General features: G+C 45.6%; 1 protein-coding gene across 3 annotated transcripts in view; it reads left to right on the top strand.

The window, feature by feature from the left end:
- Positions 1 to 21,521, top strand: part of TBL1X (transducin beta like 1 X-linked) — a 211,967-nt gene that overhangs the window by 140,265 nt on the left and 50,181 nt on the right. For all 3 annotated transcript variants that reach the window (XM_077888299.1, XM_077888298.1, XM_077888300.1), the window contains 2 exons: positions 5,615 to 5,703; positions 21,413 to 21,520. In XM_077888299.1, coding sequence (XP_077744425.1) covers positions 21,463 to 21,520 — 58 coding nt within the window. In that variant the 5' untranslated portion in view covers positions 5,615 to 5,703; positions 21,413 to 21,462. The remainder of the gene's footprint in view (positions 1 to 5,614; positions 5,704 to 21,412; position 21,521) is intronic.

The raw sequence follows: 21,521 nt of genomic DNA, 5'->3' as shown, positions 1-21,521 counted from the left end.
GAAGCAGACTCCCCACTGAGCAGGGAGCCCTATGTGGGACTCGTTCTTAGGACCCTGAGATCATGACCTGAGCCAAAGACAGATACTTGACTAATTGAGCCACCCAGGCGCCTCGACCATGCAGACTTCTAAAAAGAATGTTTTAACGTGTCCCTGTTTGTAATTTATGTGTTTGACATATAAGCTTATTTTTAAAGAACATCAGAGGTTAGACCTTAGAATTTGTGTACAAAATTAGTGTCTTTTATCACTAACAGTACAAAAACATTTCTAGGTCATAAGCATAACTCTAAGAGGGAAGGGGGCCCTTCGGTGTGGTCTCTTTGATCTTATGTATAAACAGAAAAAGGCACAGTTTACTACGGTGGCAAGAATTAATCCACCTAAACTAAATGTATTCCAAAAGTGACTTTTTAAAAACAGATGAGATAAGAGAGGAGGAAATAATTCATATATTGTGACTTTTCACTCTGCAGTACCCATTTTCCTAGTTCAATGAGTAAAAAGAGAAATGAGGATGATGGCCTGATTAATTCCCAATGGATAAAGGCTTATCTAGAACTGCCCTATTTCTTGATACTATTATAATATTAAAAGTAACATTTATTTTTATAAGTCATTACCATCTTGGCACAGTTGTGTTCATTTTAGTCAAGTACTGTCATCTTTAGATTTCAAGCTTCCAAAGTCTAAAAAGTCTGTTTTTTATATTTCTCTTGGAGAGCGTGCAGTCTTCCGATGGCACAACCTCCATTTATGGGAATGTCTATTGACTGATGTGTTCAGAGTCCATCAGAAAATTGTCTTTTGAATTTCAACATTTGTTGGAAAGCTGTTTAGGAGAGGACTTTGAGAGTGTTGGGCAGACCACAGTGTATTGACCGTGGGGTGCCATCACCCATGGGACGCCTCCATATGTGGAAGGGCCCATTAGAAGTGAAGCTCCATGAAGAGGGTGGTTCACAGCTTTCCCGCTGCCTCTGGCTCCGAGCCATGAGGGGATCCTGACAGCAGGATGATGATTTATTGTATGTGATCACCTGGTGTGATATGGTTGGTGGTGAGGCCTGGGGGTACAGCCATGAAAATGTGGCATGAGGTTCTGGTAGGTAGGCTTCTTTCATTATTTAATAAAGGATTACATGACTTTAAAGTACTTGGAACAAAAAAAAATTTTTTTTAATAAAAAAATTAAAAAAAAAAAGTACCTGGAACAGAGCTGGGCACATGATAGGCATAGTTTCGTGTTAACCATTATTGTTTTTTTTTTTTTTTTTTTTGCTTTGTACTATTGTTGATTTTTAATAACTGTACAAAAAAACCCGTGTTTCCAATCCTCTTGGATTGTGGAAGCAGTATTCAGATGATGCAGAGCAAACCACCTGGAAAACCTCCTTCTGAGGAACACACTTTTTGGCAAACTCTCCCCTACTTATTTTAAACCTCCAGCTGCTTGGCTTCCAGTTCATTTAGTGCTAGGTTTCTCTGGCAGCAGCGCCACACATCATGCTCCTCAGCCTGTGGATAATGATGCAGAGGCACGTGCAGAGGGGGCCCTGCCCCATGCATTTTTCCCGCCTGCCCTTCACAAAGTCGATTCTGAGGGGCAGGAATGCTGGCGTGATTCAGTGGGTGGTTCTGTTGGGGCTGCTCTGAAATTGCAATGAAGAGGTCAGGTGGGGCTGCGGTCATCTGTTTGGGGCTGGATGAGCTGCTTCCTTGGTGGCTTTGTCACACGGCTGGCAAATGGCACTGGCTGTCGGTAGAGGCCTCGGTCCTGATCCACGTGAGATTCTATGTAGGCAATTAAAAAAAAAAACTGTATTGTGCAAATTAGATTCTGTCCTACCAAGAAATAGAATTGATATTTACATAGATAAGCATTTAATTTATGATCAGTGAAAATGTGTGTTTGTCTTGACTTGGTGATCCATGTGGGCTATTTGTTTTAATTTTAATTTTAAAACTTTGGGCAACCAGGAAGGAAGCATTATGACAAATCTAGGGAAGCCTCCCGTGGACACTTCCTTCTTAATCTAAGACCTGTGGGAAGGTATTATTTCACCTTCTGATATTTCACAGTAAAAATGAGAAGCCACGAAGAGAAGAACTTTGTCTAAAATCTATTCCATTAAAAAGATTTCCCAAAAAAAATAATAATAAATAGATTTCTCAACTTCAGCATTATTGACATTTTGGGGTGGATCAGTTTCTTCTGAGGAGACCACGAGTTGTAGGATGTGCAGCAGCATCCCTGGCCTGCCAGCATTAGATGGCATTGGACCCGCTCCCCCACGTGTGACAGCCAAAATCTGTCTCCACACTGTGCCTAATATATCCCGGGGTGCAAGGCGCAGTCGCCCCTGGTTGAAACACACTATGAGATTTCCATGCTCTTCTTAGGATCAGTATTGAATTTCAGTATTAAATTTGAGAAGGTTGGTGGACAACCATTGCCAAACTCAGGTGGCCCTGGTGGGTCTGAGGGAATGTGAGCACCCCTGACCAGGTGCTAAAGCTGGGGAGGTGGGGGCGGCGAGAGCCAAGCAAAAGAAATCCCAGTTTCTCCGGTGCCCGACCCCCTCGGAGAAGGCGCTGAGCGGGGAGTCACTTGCTCTGCTCCAGGTGGGGCGGGGGCCTCTGTCCGTCCCGGAGCCCTGGGAGGGTAAGGCTTCAGCCAAGGACCGTGAGGCCCCAGCGACGAGGGCAGGCCCCGGGGCAGGCGGAGCGGGCCCGGCGCGGCCGCTGCTCGCCTTCTCGGGCTGGGCCGCAGGCGTCCCGCTAAGTGACAGGCCGGGCGCAGAGGGTGCCACGTCTTCCGTTCGCGCGAGGTGGTCGGACTGGCGAGTCCGGAGAGCCCAGGGCGGGGCGGGATCGCGGGGTGCGTCCTTGACGGGTCACGGCTGGAGCGACGGCAACTCTGGGACTTGCCAGGGTGGATGTCGGGAGCCCGCGGCGGGGTCTGCACCATGCCCTGCCGGAAAATTGTGCAGTCCTTTTCATTTACCTTTGAGAATAAAGAGTGTATTGCATTTGCTAAAATCATTGGCATGGGGCAGCCCGGGGGGCCCAGCGGGTTAGCACCGCCTTCGGCCCAGTGCGTGATCCTGGGGACCCGGGATCGAGTCCCACGTCGGGCTCCCTGCATGGAGCCTGCTTCTCCCTCTGCCTGTGTCTCTGCCCCTCTCTCTCTCTCTCTCTCTCTAATAAATAAATAAAATCTGGCATTTCACACCAGTCCTCTGCAGTGCACCAACCTCTTGGCCAGCACTGCCAGGAGGTGGCGGTGCCACTGACGGTGGTTCTGTTCGGGTACTGATGTCATGGGACAATCAGTTAGGATTAGGTATTGGAGGATTGGACTTATCATTTTAATCTATTGTTTCTATCAATACGCTAATTAATTTTGACATGTAGGATAAGCAGAAGAATGTTACGAACCAGTCAAATTTTCCCGTTTTTGTGTGTTTATAACACACAGATGATGTTAATTACACTTACTGAGTTTAACAACATATATAAAAGATGATCTTCAATTCCAACACTCTCATTTGTGAGTTACCATCTGGTTTGGACCAAAGAATAAGAATTTGATTCTAAAGGTTTTTTTTGAACAGCTTGTAATAAGAGCTGTTTATATATTAATTACTTATTGAATTGTTATGGATTTTAGTATTTTAATTTTCACGCAATTTGGGGCTTATTGTGGTGACATCTGCTCATATTTTGATACTTTATGGTATTTAGCGATTTCATCATAAGGCCATTTCCCCCCCCATGGCAATTTACAGCTCAATTCTAAAAATATTAATTTGCTTTCTGTTTCAGGTACTGTAAGGAGTATTATCCTATTTTGGCTCTACAGAAATTGTCTTCATTGTGAAATGTTTTTTTTATTTTATGAGCAAAATCAATATTCCTTTATCCCTGCTTCACTCCACTGAATAATTTCTACTCAAAGAGTTGTAGGGAAATTTTGTTTAAATCTCATTATTTTTCTTCAATGGTAGAGTTTTAAAAATTGCCCTGGTTATTACTTTTATCCTACATATCCTTATGATGTTTTTTTAAAAAACATACCATAGGGATGCCTGGGTGGTTCAGCAGTTCGGCGGCTGCCTTCTAAGCTCAGGTTATGATCCTGGGATCTGGGATCGAGTCCCGCATCGGGCTCTCTGTGAGAAGCCTGCTTCTCCCTCTGCCTGTGTCTCTGCCTCTCTCTCTCTGTGTCTCTCATGAATAAATTTTTTAAAAAATGTACTGTAATGGAAATTAAGGACCTATGAACCTACCTGTTAAATCCTTTTAATCTCCTTTCTCTGAGGAGTATAGCTATAAATATGACTCAATGGGAATAACTTTGTTGAATTTCTTTAAAACATTTCATGAGGTTCTGTATTCACTAATAAGAAACACCTTTACTGGGATCCCTGGGTGGCGCAGTGGTTTGGCGCCTGCCTTTGTCCCAGGGCGCGATCCTGAAGACCTGGGATCGAGTCCCACGTCGGGCTCCCGGTGCATGGAGCCTACTTCTCCCTCTGCCTGTGTCTCTGCCCCCACCCCTCTCTCTGTGTGACTATCATAAATAAATAAAAATTAAAAAAATAAAAAGAAGCACCTTTACTCATTGCTTCGCTTGTGGATTTGAATTCTATTAACCTTGCACCTTTTTATCACTTAAGATGACTGAATAAGGATTTAGAGAAGATGACAGTTAATTTCCTTAGATTTTGAGCTTATAGACAGTAGTAGCTAATTTAAATGTCGGAGGCTGGATTCATTCACAACTGAGCGCATTTTATGAGGAAGAAGGTAAATACTATTACGGCAGTGCTGGTTGATTGCTTAGTGTTTATATTGACTGAAAAGTAGAAACACGTTTTTGATATGAAGGTTATCTTAGGAGCTTACAAACCTGGCTTCTTCAGAAGTGCAAATGGTGGAACCCTTGTGAAATTGAACTGAATGACAACAGTAATGGATAAGTTGAACCATACTGAGCCAGTGCCTTTCTTTTGCTTTATGATAGGGAAGTCGAAAGGGGAAAAAAAGATTTTTTTTTTTTTTTGAAAAAAAGATTCTAATGTTGTTTCTTTGTGTTTTTAAACACAGAACGTACAAGGGTATATATGTATGCACATGGACATGCATGCAAGACTTCTAAAGATTAGCCCAAATGATGTCTATAAAGTTCCCTTAAAGTGTGTTTTCTTCTCTTAGAGGTGTATATAGTTTCTTGGTTGCATGTGAGACAGTCCCTAAGACAGAAGTATTTCAAATAGGCATTAATTATATCGTTAAAGGATACCAGTAGCAGAATCTGAACTAAAATTAATTTTATTTATTTTGAGACTCTTTTGGGATTTCTACACATACAGTTGATACCGACTGGCTACTCTCATTTCTCATCTTTCACTCTGCAAGTATAACTGCATTGTCTGCATTAAAGTGTAAGACAGATTGTGACATAATCAAATGTGTTAAGTTTGAGGTGAGGTGAAAAAGGGAAACAATGCCACCGATGTGAAAAAGAAAACAATGAAGTGGGAGAGGCCGGAGATGAATACTTCCCAAGGAATTTTAAGTTTCTTCTTCATATCTCGTTTCTCACCAGGCAGGTCCTGGCAGACACTTTGCAGTTAGTACGATCGGATGCTGGGGAGCTCACTGGTTCAAAGGTCTACACATGAAGTCACCATAAAGGTAAGCAACCCACTTGCTGTTGGATCTTTTCCTTTAGCTGAAATCCCTTAGAGAAGTGGAAGTGCATTTTGCCCAAACTGAGCAACTTCTGTTTTAAAATTATTTTTTTCAAGTCACGGGTCTTTCTCCTTGTTGAATTTGAAGGTAGTAGAGCACTGTGAGATCCTTATGGGTATATAGTAATTCTAAATGATGAATTCGCATTTTACTGCCTTCTAGAAATTTTGGACACTGTACCAGTTATCATAAACTTTTCTAGGTCTTACCAGGAGAGGATGACACCTTCTAAAACTAAAACCAAACTTCCTTGTCAACAGTGTGACTTTATAATTAATTTTTTGGTTTAATTTTATAAGGCACATGAGCATAGACATTGTCTCCTGTATCTTAATTCTGTAAGATTTTTTTTTTTTAAAACACATTTTTTAAAAAATTTATTTATGATAGTCACAGAGAGAGAGAGAGGCAGAGACACAGGCAGAGGGAGAAGCAGGCTCCATGCACTGGGAGCCCGATGTGGGATTCGATCCCGGGTCTCCAGGATCGCGCCCTGGGCCAAAGGCAGGCGCCAAACCGCTGCGCCACCCAGGGATCCCTTAATTCTGTAAGATTACAGAATTAGATTAGAGAAACGAATCTTTTTTAAAGATTTGAAAAAAAAAACTGTTTAAGTTATCTCTACACCCAGCATGGGGCTTAAACTTAAAACCCCGAGATCAAGAGTTGCATGCTCTCAGGGCATCTGAGTGGCTCCGTGGTTGAGCATCTGCTTTGGGCTCAGGGCGTGATCCTGGGTGCTGGGATTGAGTCCCAGATCGGGCTTCCCACAGGGAGTCTGCTTCTTCCTCTGCCTGTGTCTCTACCCCTTTTTCTGTGTCTCTCATGAGTAAATAAAATCATAAAAAAAGAGTTGCATGCGCTACTGACTGAGCCAGCCAGGTGCCCTTGTGCTTTATTAGTTTTTTAATGCAGTTTCTGTGTATCTGCAAACTGATTTGCTAGGTAGCCTTGAAACTTATTAGAACAGCATGTAGATTATTATTTATAGGTCAAGGAGATGATAAACTTTGCAGAAGACCAAATCAAACAGGTGCCGAGAGTTGAAGCCCATATGCCAAACTAAAACAGATGGGCAGTTCTGTAAAAGTTGGTATCTTTGGGTAGATGGAGTTTTATTTTATTTTTTGTTTGTTTGTTATTTTTTTTTAATTTTTTAAAATTTTTTGGAGGTAGATGGAATTTTAGGGTTTGATTTTATTATTTACCTTTTTTTTTTTTTTTTTTTTTAAAGATTTTACTTACTTATTTGAGAGAGAGAGAGTGAATGAGAGAGAGCGAGCGCAAGTAGGGGGAGAGGGAGAAGCAGACTCTCCCCGCTGAGCAGGGAGCCCGATGTGACCTGAGCTGAAGGCAGATGCTTAACTAACTGAGCCACCCAGGCAACCTTATTATTTGCTTTTTGTATCTGCTGTATTATTTAATTTTTATATTTGTATTTTTGTCTTTAATTTTTTTTAAAGATTTTATTTATTTATTCATGAGAGACACAGATTGAGAGAGAGAGAGAGAGGGAGAGACACAAGCAGAAGGAGAAGCAGGCTCCATGCAGGGAGCCTGACGTGGGACTTGATCCCGGGTCTTCAGGATCAGGCCCTGGGCTGAAGGCGACACTAAACCACTGAGCCACCTGGGCTGCCCCGTCTTTAATTTTTTTTTAAGAAAAAAATAAAACATCTTTCAGATTTTTAAAAACATAAAGATGGAAATTTGGTGATGAATTTTGCTTATTGCTTTAAAAAATTCAATCAGAACTGAGGTGATGGTCCTTAATTTAACTAGAGTATGTAAAGGGACACCTGGGTGGCTAAGTCAGTTAAGCATCTGATTCTTGATTTTGGCTCAGGTCATGATCTCTCAGGATTGTGAGATCGAGCCCTGCAATGGGCTCTGTGCTGGTGTGGAGCCTAACTTAGGATTCTTTCTCTGCGCGCCCCCCCCCCCCCCCACCCAGCCCAAGTATGTAAAAATTGTTTGATAAAGTAAATGTATAAGAATCTTGATATTTTACTTAAATATTTCAAAACTGTAGTGTGCTGATAAAAACTAAAATTTCACAATGTTAACTAAGTTGAGTTTGTGCCTGGCTTTAACCTAACATAATATTTTCAAGATTCATCCGTCTTGTAGCATGAACCTTTTTTTTTTTTATGGCTGAGTAATATTCCATTGTACGGTCATACCACATTGTTTTCATCAGCCGATGGACATTTGAGTTGCATTGACCTTCCAGTTACTATGAATCGTTATTCATATTTTTGCTGTTAGGAACATTTGTGTACACGTTTTTGTGCAGGCATCTCTTGAGTCATGTCAGGGAATAGAAGTGATAGGTTGCATGGTAACTATCTTTAGCATTTTGACGAACTTCTAGACTCTTCCATTCATCATTATGTTTTGAAATGTTGAACCATCTTCTAAATATTAGAGGGAAGATGGGAGAGGTCTGTTTGTCATCAGTGTGTTGATTGAGAATTAACTCAGTGCTTAGGGAACACAGGTTTCAATCGAATTGAGCGCACATTGAATTCCCACTGTGTGTGAGGGACTGGTGTTGAACTTTATAGATGACTATGGATTTTTTTTTTTCTTGGTACCCTTTGGTGACTCATTGTATAGTTTACAGATGCAGATGGTCATTGGGGATTGTGCGAGGACATGACACTGTTGTGTACCTACTGCAGTACCCGCGTTGCAGGTGCATCAGTAAGATCGGGAGTCTTCTGTAAACCACATGCCCTGTCTCTCTCTGTCGGCTGCCATGCATCAGAAAGTGAGGACTCATAATATGCTCCCTTAGACTTACCTCGTTTCTACACGTGCCTCCTTTGAAAGACACTCGTGGCCGACCCTGGCAGTGGTGTTTCTTGCTCTCACTTTAAAGCGATAGGATTGTTCCTGAGGAGCATTCACATTTGGGGGCATCGCCTGCTAGTTAGCAGACAGGCAGCTTTTCAAGCTGGGAATAGACAAGGAGGAAGGCAGTTGTTGTCTAATGTAGAAACCAGAAACTCAGGACGCCTGAGTGGCTCAGCAGTGAGCGTCTGCCTTTGGCCCAGGGCGTGACCCTGGAGACCTGGGATCGAGTCCTGCGTCAGGCTCCCTGCACAGATCCTGCTTCTCCTTCAGCCTGTGTCTCTGCCTCTCTCTGTCTCTGTCTCTCTCTCTGTCATGAATAAATAAATAAAATCTTTAAAAATAAAGTAAAAAGGGAAAGAAACTGGAAACTCTTCAGTAGAGCTGGGAAAACCAGAGCATTTTCTGTCACGGGCCAGCCGGGCTCTGTGACAGCCACTCAGCTCTGCTGTTGTTGTGTAAAAACAGCTGTTGATCATACATAAACGGCCGTGGGTGAGTGCCAATAAAACTTTATTTGTGGACACTGGAATTTGAATGTCATATCAATTTCACGAGTCACAAAATATGGTTCTCTTGATTTTCTTCTCAAGCACTCAAAAATGTAAAAACTATTCATGGCCTGCAGGCCACGGTTTGCTGGCTCTTACCTAAAGGAACACACCTGTTTTATTTCTCCCTCTCCTAACTTCTGCTTCTTGAATTGGCGGACATTTGGAGGAACAGCTCTGTGAGGTCCTTGATGTGATTAAGACAGAATCCAAGTCGTGGTCCCTTAGCAGATGCACTGCCAATGTTCAGGGAGCTAAGGCTTTTAGGAATGTGAGGAGTGGCAGGCAATGCCCTGCCATGACCTGAGGAGTGGCCCTGGACCTTTGTCCACGCCCTAAGGATTCTGTCAGAGGCGATCCCTCACCCCTTCCCAGGGGACATCTGGCCGTGTTGGAAGACCTGGTGCTACTGGCATCTGGTGGGCAGATGCCAGGGCTGCTGCTTAGCATCCTACCATGCACAGGAATGGCCCCACCACGGATTCAGGTGGTCCCAAATGTCTATAGGGCAAAGCCTACTCACTACTACTATCACTACTTTATTTTGTATTTTACATCTTTAACCAGTCTTGTGGCTGTGAAGATGTAAGTTGCTGAGCATTTGATGAGAAAACTTGTTTCTTGCATCTGCTGACATACATAGGCAGATCCTTGAAGTCTTATCTAATATGTAGGTTCATAATATTTTTTTAAGATTTTATATGTTTATTCACAAGACACAGAGAGAGGCAGAGACATAGGCAGAAGGAGAAACAGGCTCACCACAGGGAGCCTGATGTAGGACTCAATCCTGGGACCCTGGGATCACGACATGAACCAAAGGCAGATGCTCAAGCCCTGAGCCACCAAGGTGCCCCTAGGTTAATAATATTTTTAAACATTTTTTTGAAAGATTTTATTTATTTGAGAGAGACTGAGAGACTGAGCATGAGCAGGGTGAGGGGCAGAGGGAGAGGAAGAAGCAGACTCCCTGCTGAGGATGCGCAGGGTTCAGTCCCAGGACTGCAGGATCACGAGCCAAGCCAAAGGTAGATGCTTAACCAACTGAGCCACCCATCTACCCCTTTGTGTTTTTGTTTTTTAATGTTTTTGTTACTCATTTAACTTGAAGCATCTAGAGGTGCTATTTTATGAAGACGTAAGAGTTCCACAGCACTTGATGGGTGAGGCATTGCCTGCTTTTACATCTTCTAGAGAAAGCCACAGGGTTTATTTTTTCAAAACTCCAAAGGCCATGTTCTATGAGTAAATGACCTCACTCATGACTCTGTGATACCGGAAAGGGAACTGTCAAGACCCAAATAAATCCTGCATATGTGGGTGAGAATCAGTGTCTTAGAAGCTTCATAGCCAGCCTGTGTGTCTTTCTAAAATTCGCTGGAGGGCCTCGTGTACGTTGTGGAGAAGCCATTTCCGATTTTTCAGTGTTAAAGGCAATTAAGTCTGTAAGTTGATTTAGGGATTAATCAGTGTTAATCAGTTAAAAGTGTTGGCTTAAACCAAAGTCTTGAGAAAAGCAGTATTCTTACATAGAAGCAATAACTGGCAGTGTCTCCAAGGTAGTCTGCTGACATCTGGGTGCATGAGCTCACATGGTAGTTGTAGAGAGCAGGGGACTAGGAAAGGGCATCATGCGTACATCGTCTGGCTCTATGACGCAGGCTGTCTGAGCAGCGGTTTGCTGTTACTAGGTTGAGCACTTTTAGGAAGGCTTCCTTCTGGGGTTTCCTCCTGGACAGACAGAGATGGGTAAGTAGGGTGGAGAGTTTACAGAGTTTGAGAGGGGACTCTGTGGCCACTTGGGAGGTGCGCAGATGGTTTTGGAGGTAACCCCAGGGACCGGATGCCTTTCCTGTCACGTCAGCATCGGCTATTGATGTGCACACGGGTCTTGGATGAAGGCCCCAGCCAGCCATTAATTAACCCAGAAGGGCGGCCAAGTGCAGAAAGGACCCTTTCTGAAGGCTTCCCCCTGGGATGTTTTTTATTCCGTGAAGAGCGGCATTATTTTTCTAACACAAGAGCCCCTCCTCTGCTCTCCGAGCCCTGTAGCCTCATTTCCTACTTAGAAGCACTGAGTCGTTCTCATGCAGATTATTTCTGGAGACATTGCCAGGTTTTAATTACATTTTAATGAATGTGAAAACAGTTCATGTTCATAGGAGAAAATTTGGAAAATACGAAAAGCACACAGATAAATCTAGCGAAATTCCACCCCCAGAAGTAGATGTGAGACTTTTTTGGAAGGTTATCTACCATTTGTGTGTGTGTGTGTGTGTGTGTGGGCACGCGTGTCCATGCAAAACAAAATTTATCATGCACATTCCATCTTGAAACCTACTTTTTTCCAACGTAACACTGTATCATGGACATTTTGCCTGATGCTGAAATACTCTTTTAAGGACTTTATTGTACTGGTTTATTCCCATATTTTAAATGGTAGTACTGTTGCTAGGACTCTGGTAATAAAATAATAGACTCTAATAATAAAATAATAGTTGTTTCGTTATATTTATAATTATGGGCCATCTGACTTCAAGTCAATAAATAACTAAGATTAGTGAAAAATCTTATCTTTGGGTGGTATCTTTTCTTACTGTAAAATAATAGACATATACTCATTGGTCAGTATGACAATAAGTCCATGAAAGAAAGAAAGCAACCGGCACGTAACTACCATAGATTTTTTTTTTGTTATGATCTTTCCCCCCAATATTTTCCATGTGGATGTTTTTCTGTAGTTGGGGTCCAAGTGTAAATGCCATAATTTATTGAAACGTATTGTGATTGAGCAACAAAATGTTGGATCAGCTACATGTTGTCTTAATCACAGTTACGTAGGAGAAAGAGATAATGCGAAGTGACAACAAAGCCAGCCTGTTTCCCCTCCAAAATAAGCTGGTCCCCAAGCAGGTTTTAGGAAAGGATTATATGTAACTGCTATTACATGCATGAAACATTTCCTCCTAACCTGACTGCTGGGTTGTGTAATCAGAATCAACCCTGGGCTGTGTAAAGAGAGAAACACGTCATGAGGGAGGTCAGAGTGTCCATGGAGAAAGGCAGAGAAAGCGCCTGTGGTAGGATGAGGTCACTTGGAGTGGACTTCCCAGCTGCTCTGCCTCTCGGTCCTCAGGCTGCGTGGAGACCAGGCCCAGAGAGCTGAGCCTTTTCCAGAAGATTACTTTAAGTGATGGATTCTTCGGCATCGACGCCAGCAGGCTAAGAGGGACGAGAAATGAGACAAACTTTCTTCCCTCCCTGGAGGAAAAGAAATACTTTAAAAGATTTTAGGAGGATGTTTCGTAATGGGGTGGATTGTCATGGGAGCAGCGTTCCCCTCTGATGATACCAGATGAGCGCTGTTTCCCCTTAAAGCTGTGCTCACGATATGGGGACAGGGCCCCCTCCTGTTGGCAGGACGCTGGCTGCTCCGCCTTGAACTTGAGCGCCAGCTCCCAGGTGGGCCTGCCTTGGTCATTACGCTTAAGTAGCGACCCCAGCCCTGGGATCCTGCTGCTGGGGGCGCCCCTCTACCTTCCCGGAGATTGCTGGCACGTAAAACCCTGCGAGGACCCGCTGAGTGAAAGGAAGGCCTTACACACCGTCTGTCCTGCGACTGAATGTTGAACTAACTGGCTCAGAACTGCGACCAGTGGGAGTTTCCGCCACCTTGAGATGAACTGGCAAGAGGTACCATAAATACGTCCGCGTGGGGTTTCTGCACCGCTTCAGCCCCAAGTTCCCGAGGCTGTAGGGAGGAAGGTGTCTCAGTGGCGGGGCCGCTGCGGACAGACGGACAGACAGACACACGGACGTGCCCTCAGGCGGGCTCTGGGCATCCCCAGGTCATCCTCAGGCAGCTCTGGGAGGGAGGGGACGTCGTGGCTTTCCCTGGGCGCCCCCCTGCGCTGAAGACCTCTCATCAGCCTAACTGAAGGTGACTCGGATCAGAACTGGGTCAGGCAAGAAAATGCACACAGATGCGCTGAGGAGGTGTCTGGTGTCTTGGGGGTTTTCTTGCTTCCCTTCTGTTGGAGGCCAAGGTGGCCGTCCCAGGGCTGGCAGAGCTCTCCTTTATCCTCAACCTGGAGAGGTCAGAAAGCCCTGCTGGAGTGTCCGAACTGGAGCTGGAAACGGATGCCATTCTGGAAACCAGCGAGGTGTTGAGCAGTGCACGGCGCCGGCACCCGTACACGGGAGGAGAGGACTAAATACCCGCCCGCGGCCTCTGTGGACACTGCTGGCTCTGACGGGTTTTACACGGGCTTGCCTGTTTGGAGCCCGCTGATCCACCGTTCCCAGGGGACCGGCTCTGAGCTGATCCCTCCAGAAGGCCCGTTTAAGTCCCTCTTTGGGAACATGCGCAGTTGGCTGGCAAGGCGGCATAGCTAGCTTGCCCTGGATCTCTGCTGTGCCTGCAGCCCTGCTCTGAGAATTTCTATAAAAGCATTCAAGCCTCACAGCCTCTCCCAGCATAGGGGCTATTGCTTTCCTGAATTTGGAGATGAGAAACTGAGGCTAGAAAGGGGTGGCGACGTGATTAGAAATCAGGCTGTCTGGCTCTTAACCACCAGGCGCCCTGAATCCCACAGTTTCCCCCTGACTGTATGCAGCCAGCACAGGCATGTGCCCGCAACGATCGTTCTTCCAGAATGAAGAGAGGACACGAGCCAGCCTCTACCCCACGTGATAGGCGTTCATGGTGTTTCACGTCAGACCGTAGCCCAGACGGCGATCTTCCTGCCCTGGGTGCAGGGGAGCATTTGGTGCATCATAAAAGGTCGACGTCGTTCTGATGCAGCGCCCCCCGCCCCCCCCCAACGGCTCCTGCACTGCTTTCCTCTCTTCCTCTTCCCCTCTTTCTCCCCAAATGCTGTCATCATCAGCAGGAACGTACCCTCCCCATCTTCCAGAGCTTCTCTCCTTGAACTCGGCCGCCGTCTCATACTTTGTGGGGCTTTTTGGGGCTTGGCTAGGGGAGCCTCTCATTATCCGCGTAGATACCTTAACAGCTTAAAGGAAGAGGTGTGTGTGCCGCTGTGTGTATGAATGTGATCAGTCCCTGCTGCTGCCAGACACTGTGCCTCGACTGCAGCAGATCCTCACTGTTTTCTCTCTCATCTCCGCCTACCTCATTGCCCTTCGGCACAGAAAGTGCTGGGCAAAGCGCATGGATATGTCTTCATTTGCAGGAGGATTTCAGTAAATATGGGGCTAGGATCCGGGTATTCTGATCTGATGTGAAAGACCTCCTGCTTTCCAAAGTGAAGGCTTCTCACTCTCTTCACACGGCTTTCTCTCCTCAGAGGAGTTTGTTGGAAATGACACACGGTGCTGATAATTTAATAAAGTACGCAGGAAGAGCTAGAGCCATGGTGGGATTGGCGATCTTACGGTGCCTCTAAACCCAGATAGGCCAGCCTCCTCGTGGTAAATGTGCCTTCTCTGTGTTCTCATTTCAGATAGCTGCGGCTCTAATGGGGGGCAAGCAGGGTGAGTTAGGGGATTCATTGTGGTGGGGTTATTTTGGCTGAGGTCCCAAGTGGTGAGATAGGGACTGGCAAACCTGGGCCAGAGTGAGGGTCAGGCCCAGAACCTCATTGGAGGGGGGTGGTCGCTGAGTGGCTCTGCAAAGCATCCATGGGTATGCACATTTCTGGGCAAGGGACACAGTGGGGACACAATGGGGTCACAAGGACCCAGGAGACATGTCCTATGGCCTCGGTATGCTCTTTCTTCCCCCCGAAATCATCCCAGTGGTAGTTTTATATTGTCCCATTTTTTTGACACAAAGCATATAAATTAAAAAGCAGACTTCCGAGCTTCCTGGAAGAGGCCTATTCATAGAGACAAGAAGTTAGACAGAAGAGTGGGTGCCAGAGCCCAAGCAGTCGGGGGGAATAATCAGTTAGTGTTTAATGGGGTTGGGGATTCAGTTTGGAAAAATGAGAACATTCTGGAAATGAATGCTGAGGATAGTTGCACAACAGTGTGAATGCACTTAATGACAAATGCGCACTGGAGGGGTTACGACTGTAAATTATACGTTCTGGTTACCACATTGCAGACAGAAGAGCTGAACCATTCGTGTCCGTCTGACTTTCCTTTGTCTGCTGTAGACAACCCTGCCTGTCCTGTCCCCATGGAACTCGTGCAGCGTAGAGCAGCTCATGTTAAGGGTTTCACAGCCTCGCCTTGCTTTTTCTTTGCCGTCAGAGACAGCTGTTTCATCTTTAAGCAAAGGCAGGCGTGGCGGGGCTTGAGAAGTAGTATCCCTACAATCGAAACTCCTACCGTCGAAGTGATTCCTCACGACCGGTGATCGTAGAGGACGACGAGGGCCTCTTCCCTCGTCTTCGCTTGTGCGCGGCCTCAGAACACGGCACGCACCGGGCAGGTGGCGGGAGAGGCGAATGTCCTCGCTGACACCCCGAAACCTTGTGCTGGGAATGCCCCCCCCCGCCCGGTTGCGCTGCCTGCACCAGCAGGGCTGTGAGTGCCACGAATGCCAGTGCGTTTACTTACATGATGTTACGCAGCAGAACCCTGGGGGGAATCTGTCATTTTATTCTAACATCCTCCTGGGAAACTGAGGTCTCCTCTCGGAGGAAACAGGAACTTTACTTCCCACCCTCATGAGTGGATGTGGGTGAGGTTAGTCTAAACGGTAACTTTTGCCGAGTGAAGATGAGTCATTTTACTCATCGGTGTCCAAAGAGTAAAGTGGACCCCGCAGAACCACCACCACCACCTTCGAGCACGTTGCTTAGCGGTATTGCAGCTAAACACCCCCATTAATTGTTGGTCTCTCTTGATTTCAGTGTAATCCAACCCAGTGACCTGAAGGGCGCCTGGGTGGCTGGCTCAGTGGGTCAAGCGTCTGCCTTTGGCTCAGGTCATGATCTCAGGGTCCTGGGATCGAGTCCCGCATTGGCCTCCCTGCTCAGTGCAGGGGGCCTGCTTCTCCCTCTCTCTGCTCCTCCCCCTGCTCGCTCTCTCTTCCTAAAATAAATAAATAAGGGCAGCCCGGGTGGCTCAGCGGTTTAGCGCTGCCTTCGGTCCGGGGCGTGATCCTGGGGGCCTGGGATCGAGTCCCACGTTGGGCTCCATGTGTGGGGCCTGCTTCTCCCTCTGCCTGTGTCTCTGCCTCTCTCTCTCTCTCTCTCCCTCTCTGAATAAATAAATAAGATCTAAATAAATAAATAAATAAATAGTCAATCATAAACCGATCAACCCAAGGAGTTGAGTGAACTGAACATTGCTGGTAGGTTTACAGTCAGTTCAAAGAACATTCTCGTGTCTGTATTGAATAGTCTAAAAATATATATGTACATTGTACTTCACTAGTTAAATCCTTTCTCTTCTTCTGGAGTTAGGTTTTATTATTTTTTTTTTAAAGATGTATTTATTTTACAGAGGGAGAGCATTTGCATGCGGGTGCATGTGAGGAGGGAGCAGGGGCAGAGGGATTGAAACTCCGGCAGACTCCGTGCTGAGCACGAATCAGACACGGGGCTCCATCTCATGACCCTGAGGTCATGGCCTGAGCCGAAATCAAGAGTCAGACGCTCAAGAGTCAGACGCTCAACCAACGAAGCCACCCAGACCCCTGGAATTAGGTTTTAAAAGAAATACTCACTTAAAAGCTAGTGAAGAAGTTGTTCAGTTGCAGGGGAGGTTTGATCCAGTTACTATGATTTCAAAAGTTAAATGATGTAGTTGAGGTAGAGGACCCAGTGGGGACACGTGACACATCTTGTCATTTCACCTGGCATGACATTTCACCTGGTTCTCTTGCAGGCCGAGACTGGTTTCTGTTTTCTTTTCTCTGCTGCTTACAAATCAAAAAAGCCTTTAGAAAATTAACACTGTATTGGGAAAAGCTTATCCCAGCTTACAAATTTAGAAATTCCATCCATGATCAGAAACCAGAGAGCCAGAGCTTATTCGGAGCTTTTCCTAGTTGGAAAAAAAGATTGTGCATAAAGAAAAAGAAGAGTAACAGACTAACAAAATTTGTCCACCGTCCTTGGTGTCTCAAGGATGTTATATCCTTGTGCTTCATGGTCCTTTGGACACACGTGTGCAGACGCCTGTATTTATTACAGACACTTGTGGGTGGGCAGTGAGAACGAGGCTCTTGGGGTGCAGGTGTGCCCGGGGCATCTTCCCCTTAGAAAACAAAAAAGATGTGGATGCTGAAAGAAGAAATCAATATTTTCTTTTTGAATGAAAATCCTGATAATTCTGTAGAAAAATTTTACATAAGCTATTTTAAAAAGCCCAGCTCCTGGGCCACCTGGGTGGCTCAGCAGTTGAGTGTCTGCCTTGGGCTCAGGTCATGACCCTGGGGTCCTGGGATCGAGTCCCACGTCAGGCTCCCTGCATGGAGCCTGCTTCTCTCTCGTGAATAAATAAATAAAATCTAAAAAACAAACAAACAAACAAAAAAAACAAAAAAAAAAATTAAAAACAAAAAAACAAAAAACAAAAAGAAAAAGCCCAGCTCCTGTGGTGCATTTTAAATGTTGGCTTCTGGGCAGCCCATGTGGCTCAGCGGTTTAGTGCTGCCTTTGGCCCAGGGCATGATCCTGGAGACCCGGGATCGAGTCCCACGTCAGGCTCCCTGCGTGGAGCCTGCTTCTCCCTTTGCCTGTGTCCCTCTCTCATGAATAAATAAATAAAATCTTTTAAGAAATAAAATAAATGTTGGCTTCTAGTAGCCTGGCCATGTCGTTAAGCGGCATCTATGAGCTAGCTGCACGTTGCCCTACGTCTTTGTAAATGCAGTTGGTGTCAAACACAAAGTGCTGGTTTTTCTTCTGCAGAGAAAACGAGCAGCAGTTTTGGGATTTGGGACATGTGCCAATGTCTGGGGATGGTTTTGATCATCACAACTCTAGGGGGTGGGGGAGGTTGTCCTGGCATCTAGTGGGCAGAGGCCAGGGAGGCTGCTCAGCACCGTACAGTGCGCAGGACGGCCCCATAACAGAGAATCATGGGGACCCAGATGTCAGAAGTACTGCCGCGAAGAGCCTGTTAGTTAGATTTTTTACTTACTTCTAAGTGCCTGATGTGACACACAAAAAGAGAACGGAGCTGGGGGAGGTGTGTGGGTCATTTCAGGCCGCTGCAACAACATACCACAGCCGGGGCAGCTTAACAGACGTTTCTTTCTCGAAGCTCTGGAGGCTGGGAGCCTGAGATCAAGGCACTGGCGGGTTTGGTATCTGGTGAGGATCCACTTCCTGTTTCCTACATGGGCGTCCGCTCGTTGTGTCCTCACTGGGCAGAAGGACAGAGGCTCTGGGGGCGACTTTTAGAAGAGGGCGCTAATCCCATTCGTGAGGGCTCCACGCTCACGACCTAGTCACCTGCCAGCGGCCCAGCCACTCACCAGAGGGAAATCGTCGTTGTAGCCGACTCCTTACCGCCCCTCGACGCCACCAAAAGTCGGTTCAGCGTTAGTGTTCTGTGGTGCACATTTTTGTTATTCTTTACTTTCTCTCCCCTAAATAATAGGTTTTTTTTTTTTCATTTGGTTATGCTCTGATTTCCTACCTTTTTATTTAGACTCTAATATTTTCCTAATGCTGTCTTACGAGTGAATTCCTCAGAATGCAAACAAATCTCAGGACAGATCTGTATTTTGACTGTCAGGTTTTTTTTTTCTTTTGTCTTTTTTGTCAGGTTTTTTCTTTCGGTATGCACAGAAGTACAGAATATCACCAAAGTAACTCAAGAAGAGTTTTTTTCTTTTTTTTTTTTTCTTTTTTTTGAGAGTTTCATTTTTTTTTTTAAGGCTTATTTATTTATTCATGAGAGACACAGGCAGAGGGAGAAGCAGGCTCCCTGCAGGGAGCCCGATGCGGGACTTGATCTCAGGACCCCGGGATCACGCCCTCTGTTGGAGGCAGATCCTCAACCACTGAGCCGCCCAGGTGTCCTTTTTATTTTTTTTATCTATTTATTTTTTAAGATTTATTTATTTATGATAGAGAGAGAGAGAGAGAGAGGGGCAGAGACACAGGAGGAGGGAGAAACAGGTTCCATGCCGGGAGCCTGATGTGGGACTCAATCCCGTGACTCCAGGACCGCGCCCTGGGCCAAAGGCACTAAAGCACTGAGCCACCCATGGATCCCCCCAGGTGTCCTTTTTAAAAAGAATTTACAAATTTATTTGAGAGAGAGAGAGAGAAAGAGTGTGAGATCATGAGCGGGGAGCAGGGGCAGAAGGAGAGGGAGAAGCAGACTCCCCGCTGAGCAGGCACCCTGATGCAGGGCTTGATCCCAGGACCCTGAGATCACAACCTGAGCCAAAGGCAGACGCTTTTAACTGACTGAGCCATCCAGGAGCCCTGAAGAAAATTCTGGTAAGTAAAGTGAGAACTGGAACAACCCAAGACACAGAGTGTTGGTTATCCATTGTGGCCTAATAATCATCACAAATTTCCAGAGCAGCTGGAAACCACACATTTCTTGTCTGGCAGTTTGTCTGGACACTGAGCGTAGGCTTGCCTTTGCTGAGTTCCCTGCCCAAGGCCTCCTCGCAAGGCTGTAGATAAGGTGGTTGCTGGGCGGCATGTGCATTTGGAGCTTGAGCGGAGAGGAGATTGTCTTCCAAGCTCATGTTGTTGGCAGAATTTCGATTCCTTGTGGTTGTAGGGCTGAGGTGCAAAGCTTCCTGCAGGCTGTCTCCATTTCCGTGGGCGGTTCACATGATGACAGCCTTCATGTTCGAGGCCAGCAGGAGAATGTCTCCCTCCAGTCCACTGTCCTAGAGCAGAATAATTATGACATCTGGTCACTCTTACCATAGGACATAACCTAAGGAGTAGAGTGACATCCTCATCCTTTGACACATTCCATGGGGTAGAAGTGAGTCACGGGTCCTGGGATCCACAGTTGGGGATGGGATCTTCCCAGGGTGGGGCTCACTGGGTGTGTCTCTTATAATAGCATTTAGTGTGAATCCTCCCAAGGGGAAGCCTACATTGCCCTTTTATCTTTTTTTCTAAGTAAACAAAAGTTGATTCTCCTTTAATGGGAAAAGTTTAGCCACCAGTAAAAATGCCTGGACATGAATGGTGTGGACCTCTGAAGACAGTTCCTCAGCAGCCTAAAATGTTTGGTGTTGGTGACCTCTCTGAAAGGGGTCATGGCCTTTCTTGGGAGCGAGTGTTGTTGACGTGTGCATTCTAGTTTGTTGGTATCTAAGAGTTCTGCTGATTGATTGGCCTCTCTCTCGTCTTTGGGCTAGCTTGCTCATATGCCTAACAGGATCATTGAGAAGAAAATCAGATTCTTCTTATTTGGTCTATGTCCATGCTTCACCTTCCTGAGACCCAGCTTCTTCATAGAAATGATGTCAAGGTGACATACACACTTCACTCCTCAGGGATCTGTGTTTCCCTTCTCAGTGCTGCATACGGCCTATAGGTAGAGTGACCATCGGGTTTATCATTTCAGCCTTATGAGTGAAAGGTACCATGGTTGATCATTTATCTAGAACAGCAGGTGCAATCTGGTTTATGTGGTCACCTGCCCTAGGGGTGTTGACATGACTTCTGGTCTCCTCACAAGTCTTCTCTGTCTGGAAAAGCAAGCACTTAGTGTCTTATCCAGCCGAACCCGTCAAAGTACACTTCACGACGCCATTCATGCTTGCTACCGAGTATGTTGTGACTACCATGCATGTGTGATTTTTATTGAATAAAAAATTGGGTTTTGTTTTCATTTTCTGTTTTCCCAGAATTTGTCATAAGTATGGTTTATCCCTGACCATATCCCAGCCTTAGAAAATACAGCAACAAAAAAAATAATAAAATAAAAGAAAAAAAGAAAATACAGCAACGAGCTTTCCCCTCCTTTTGAAGCCTTTCTCCAGGATGTATTTTTTATTTTTATTTATTTTTTAAAAGATTTTATTTATTTATTCATGATAGACATAGAGAGAGAGAGAGAGGCAGAGACACAGGCAGAGGGAGAAGCAGGCTCCATGCCAGGAGCCTGATGCAGGACTCGACCCCAGGACTCCAGGATCGTGCCTTGGGCCAAAGGCAGGTGCTAAATCACTGAGCCACCCAGGGATCCCCCAGGATGTATTTTTTAAAATATATATATTATTATGAAATTATACCATCATGGGTATTATTTTTCCAGTCGTCTCAAAAAGAATACAGGGACAAACTTACGGGCAGTGTTTCAAAACTCTCTTCCTACTTTTTCCTGTTGTCTCACAGAGGGTGGCTCCCGCATCATACAGACCTCATCGCCGCGAGGTGAGGCTAAGATGAGCATAACCAGTGACGAGGTGAACTTCCTGGTGTATCGCTATCTCCAGGAATCAGG

This window comes from Canis aureus, chromosome X (assembly GCF_053574225.1).
Source record: "Canis aureus isolate CA01 chromosome X, VMU_Caureus_v.1.0, whole genome shotgun sequence".
Lineage (NCBI taxonomy): Eukaryota > Metazoa > Chordata > Mammalia > Carnivora > Canidae > Canis > Canis aureus.
This window is presented reverse-complemented; position numbering and strand designations above follow the sequence as displayed.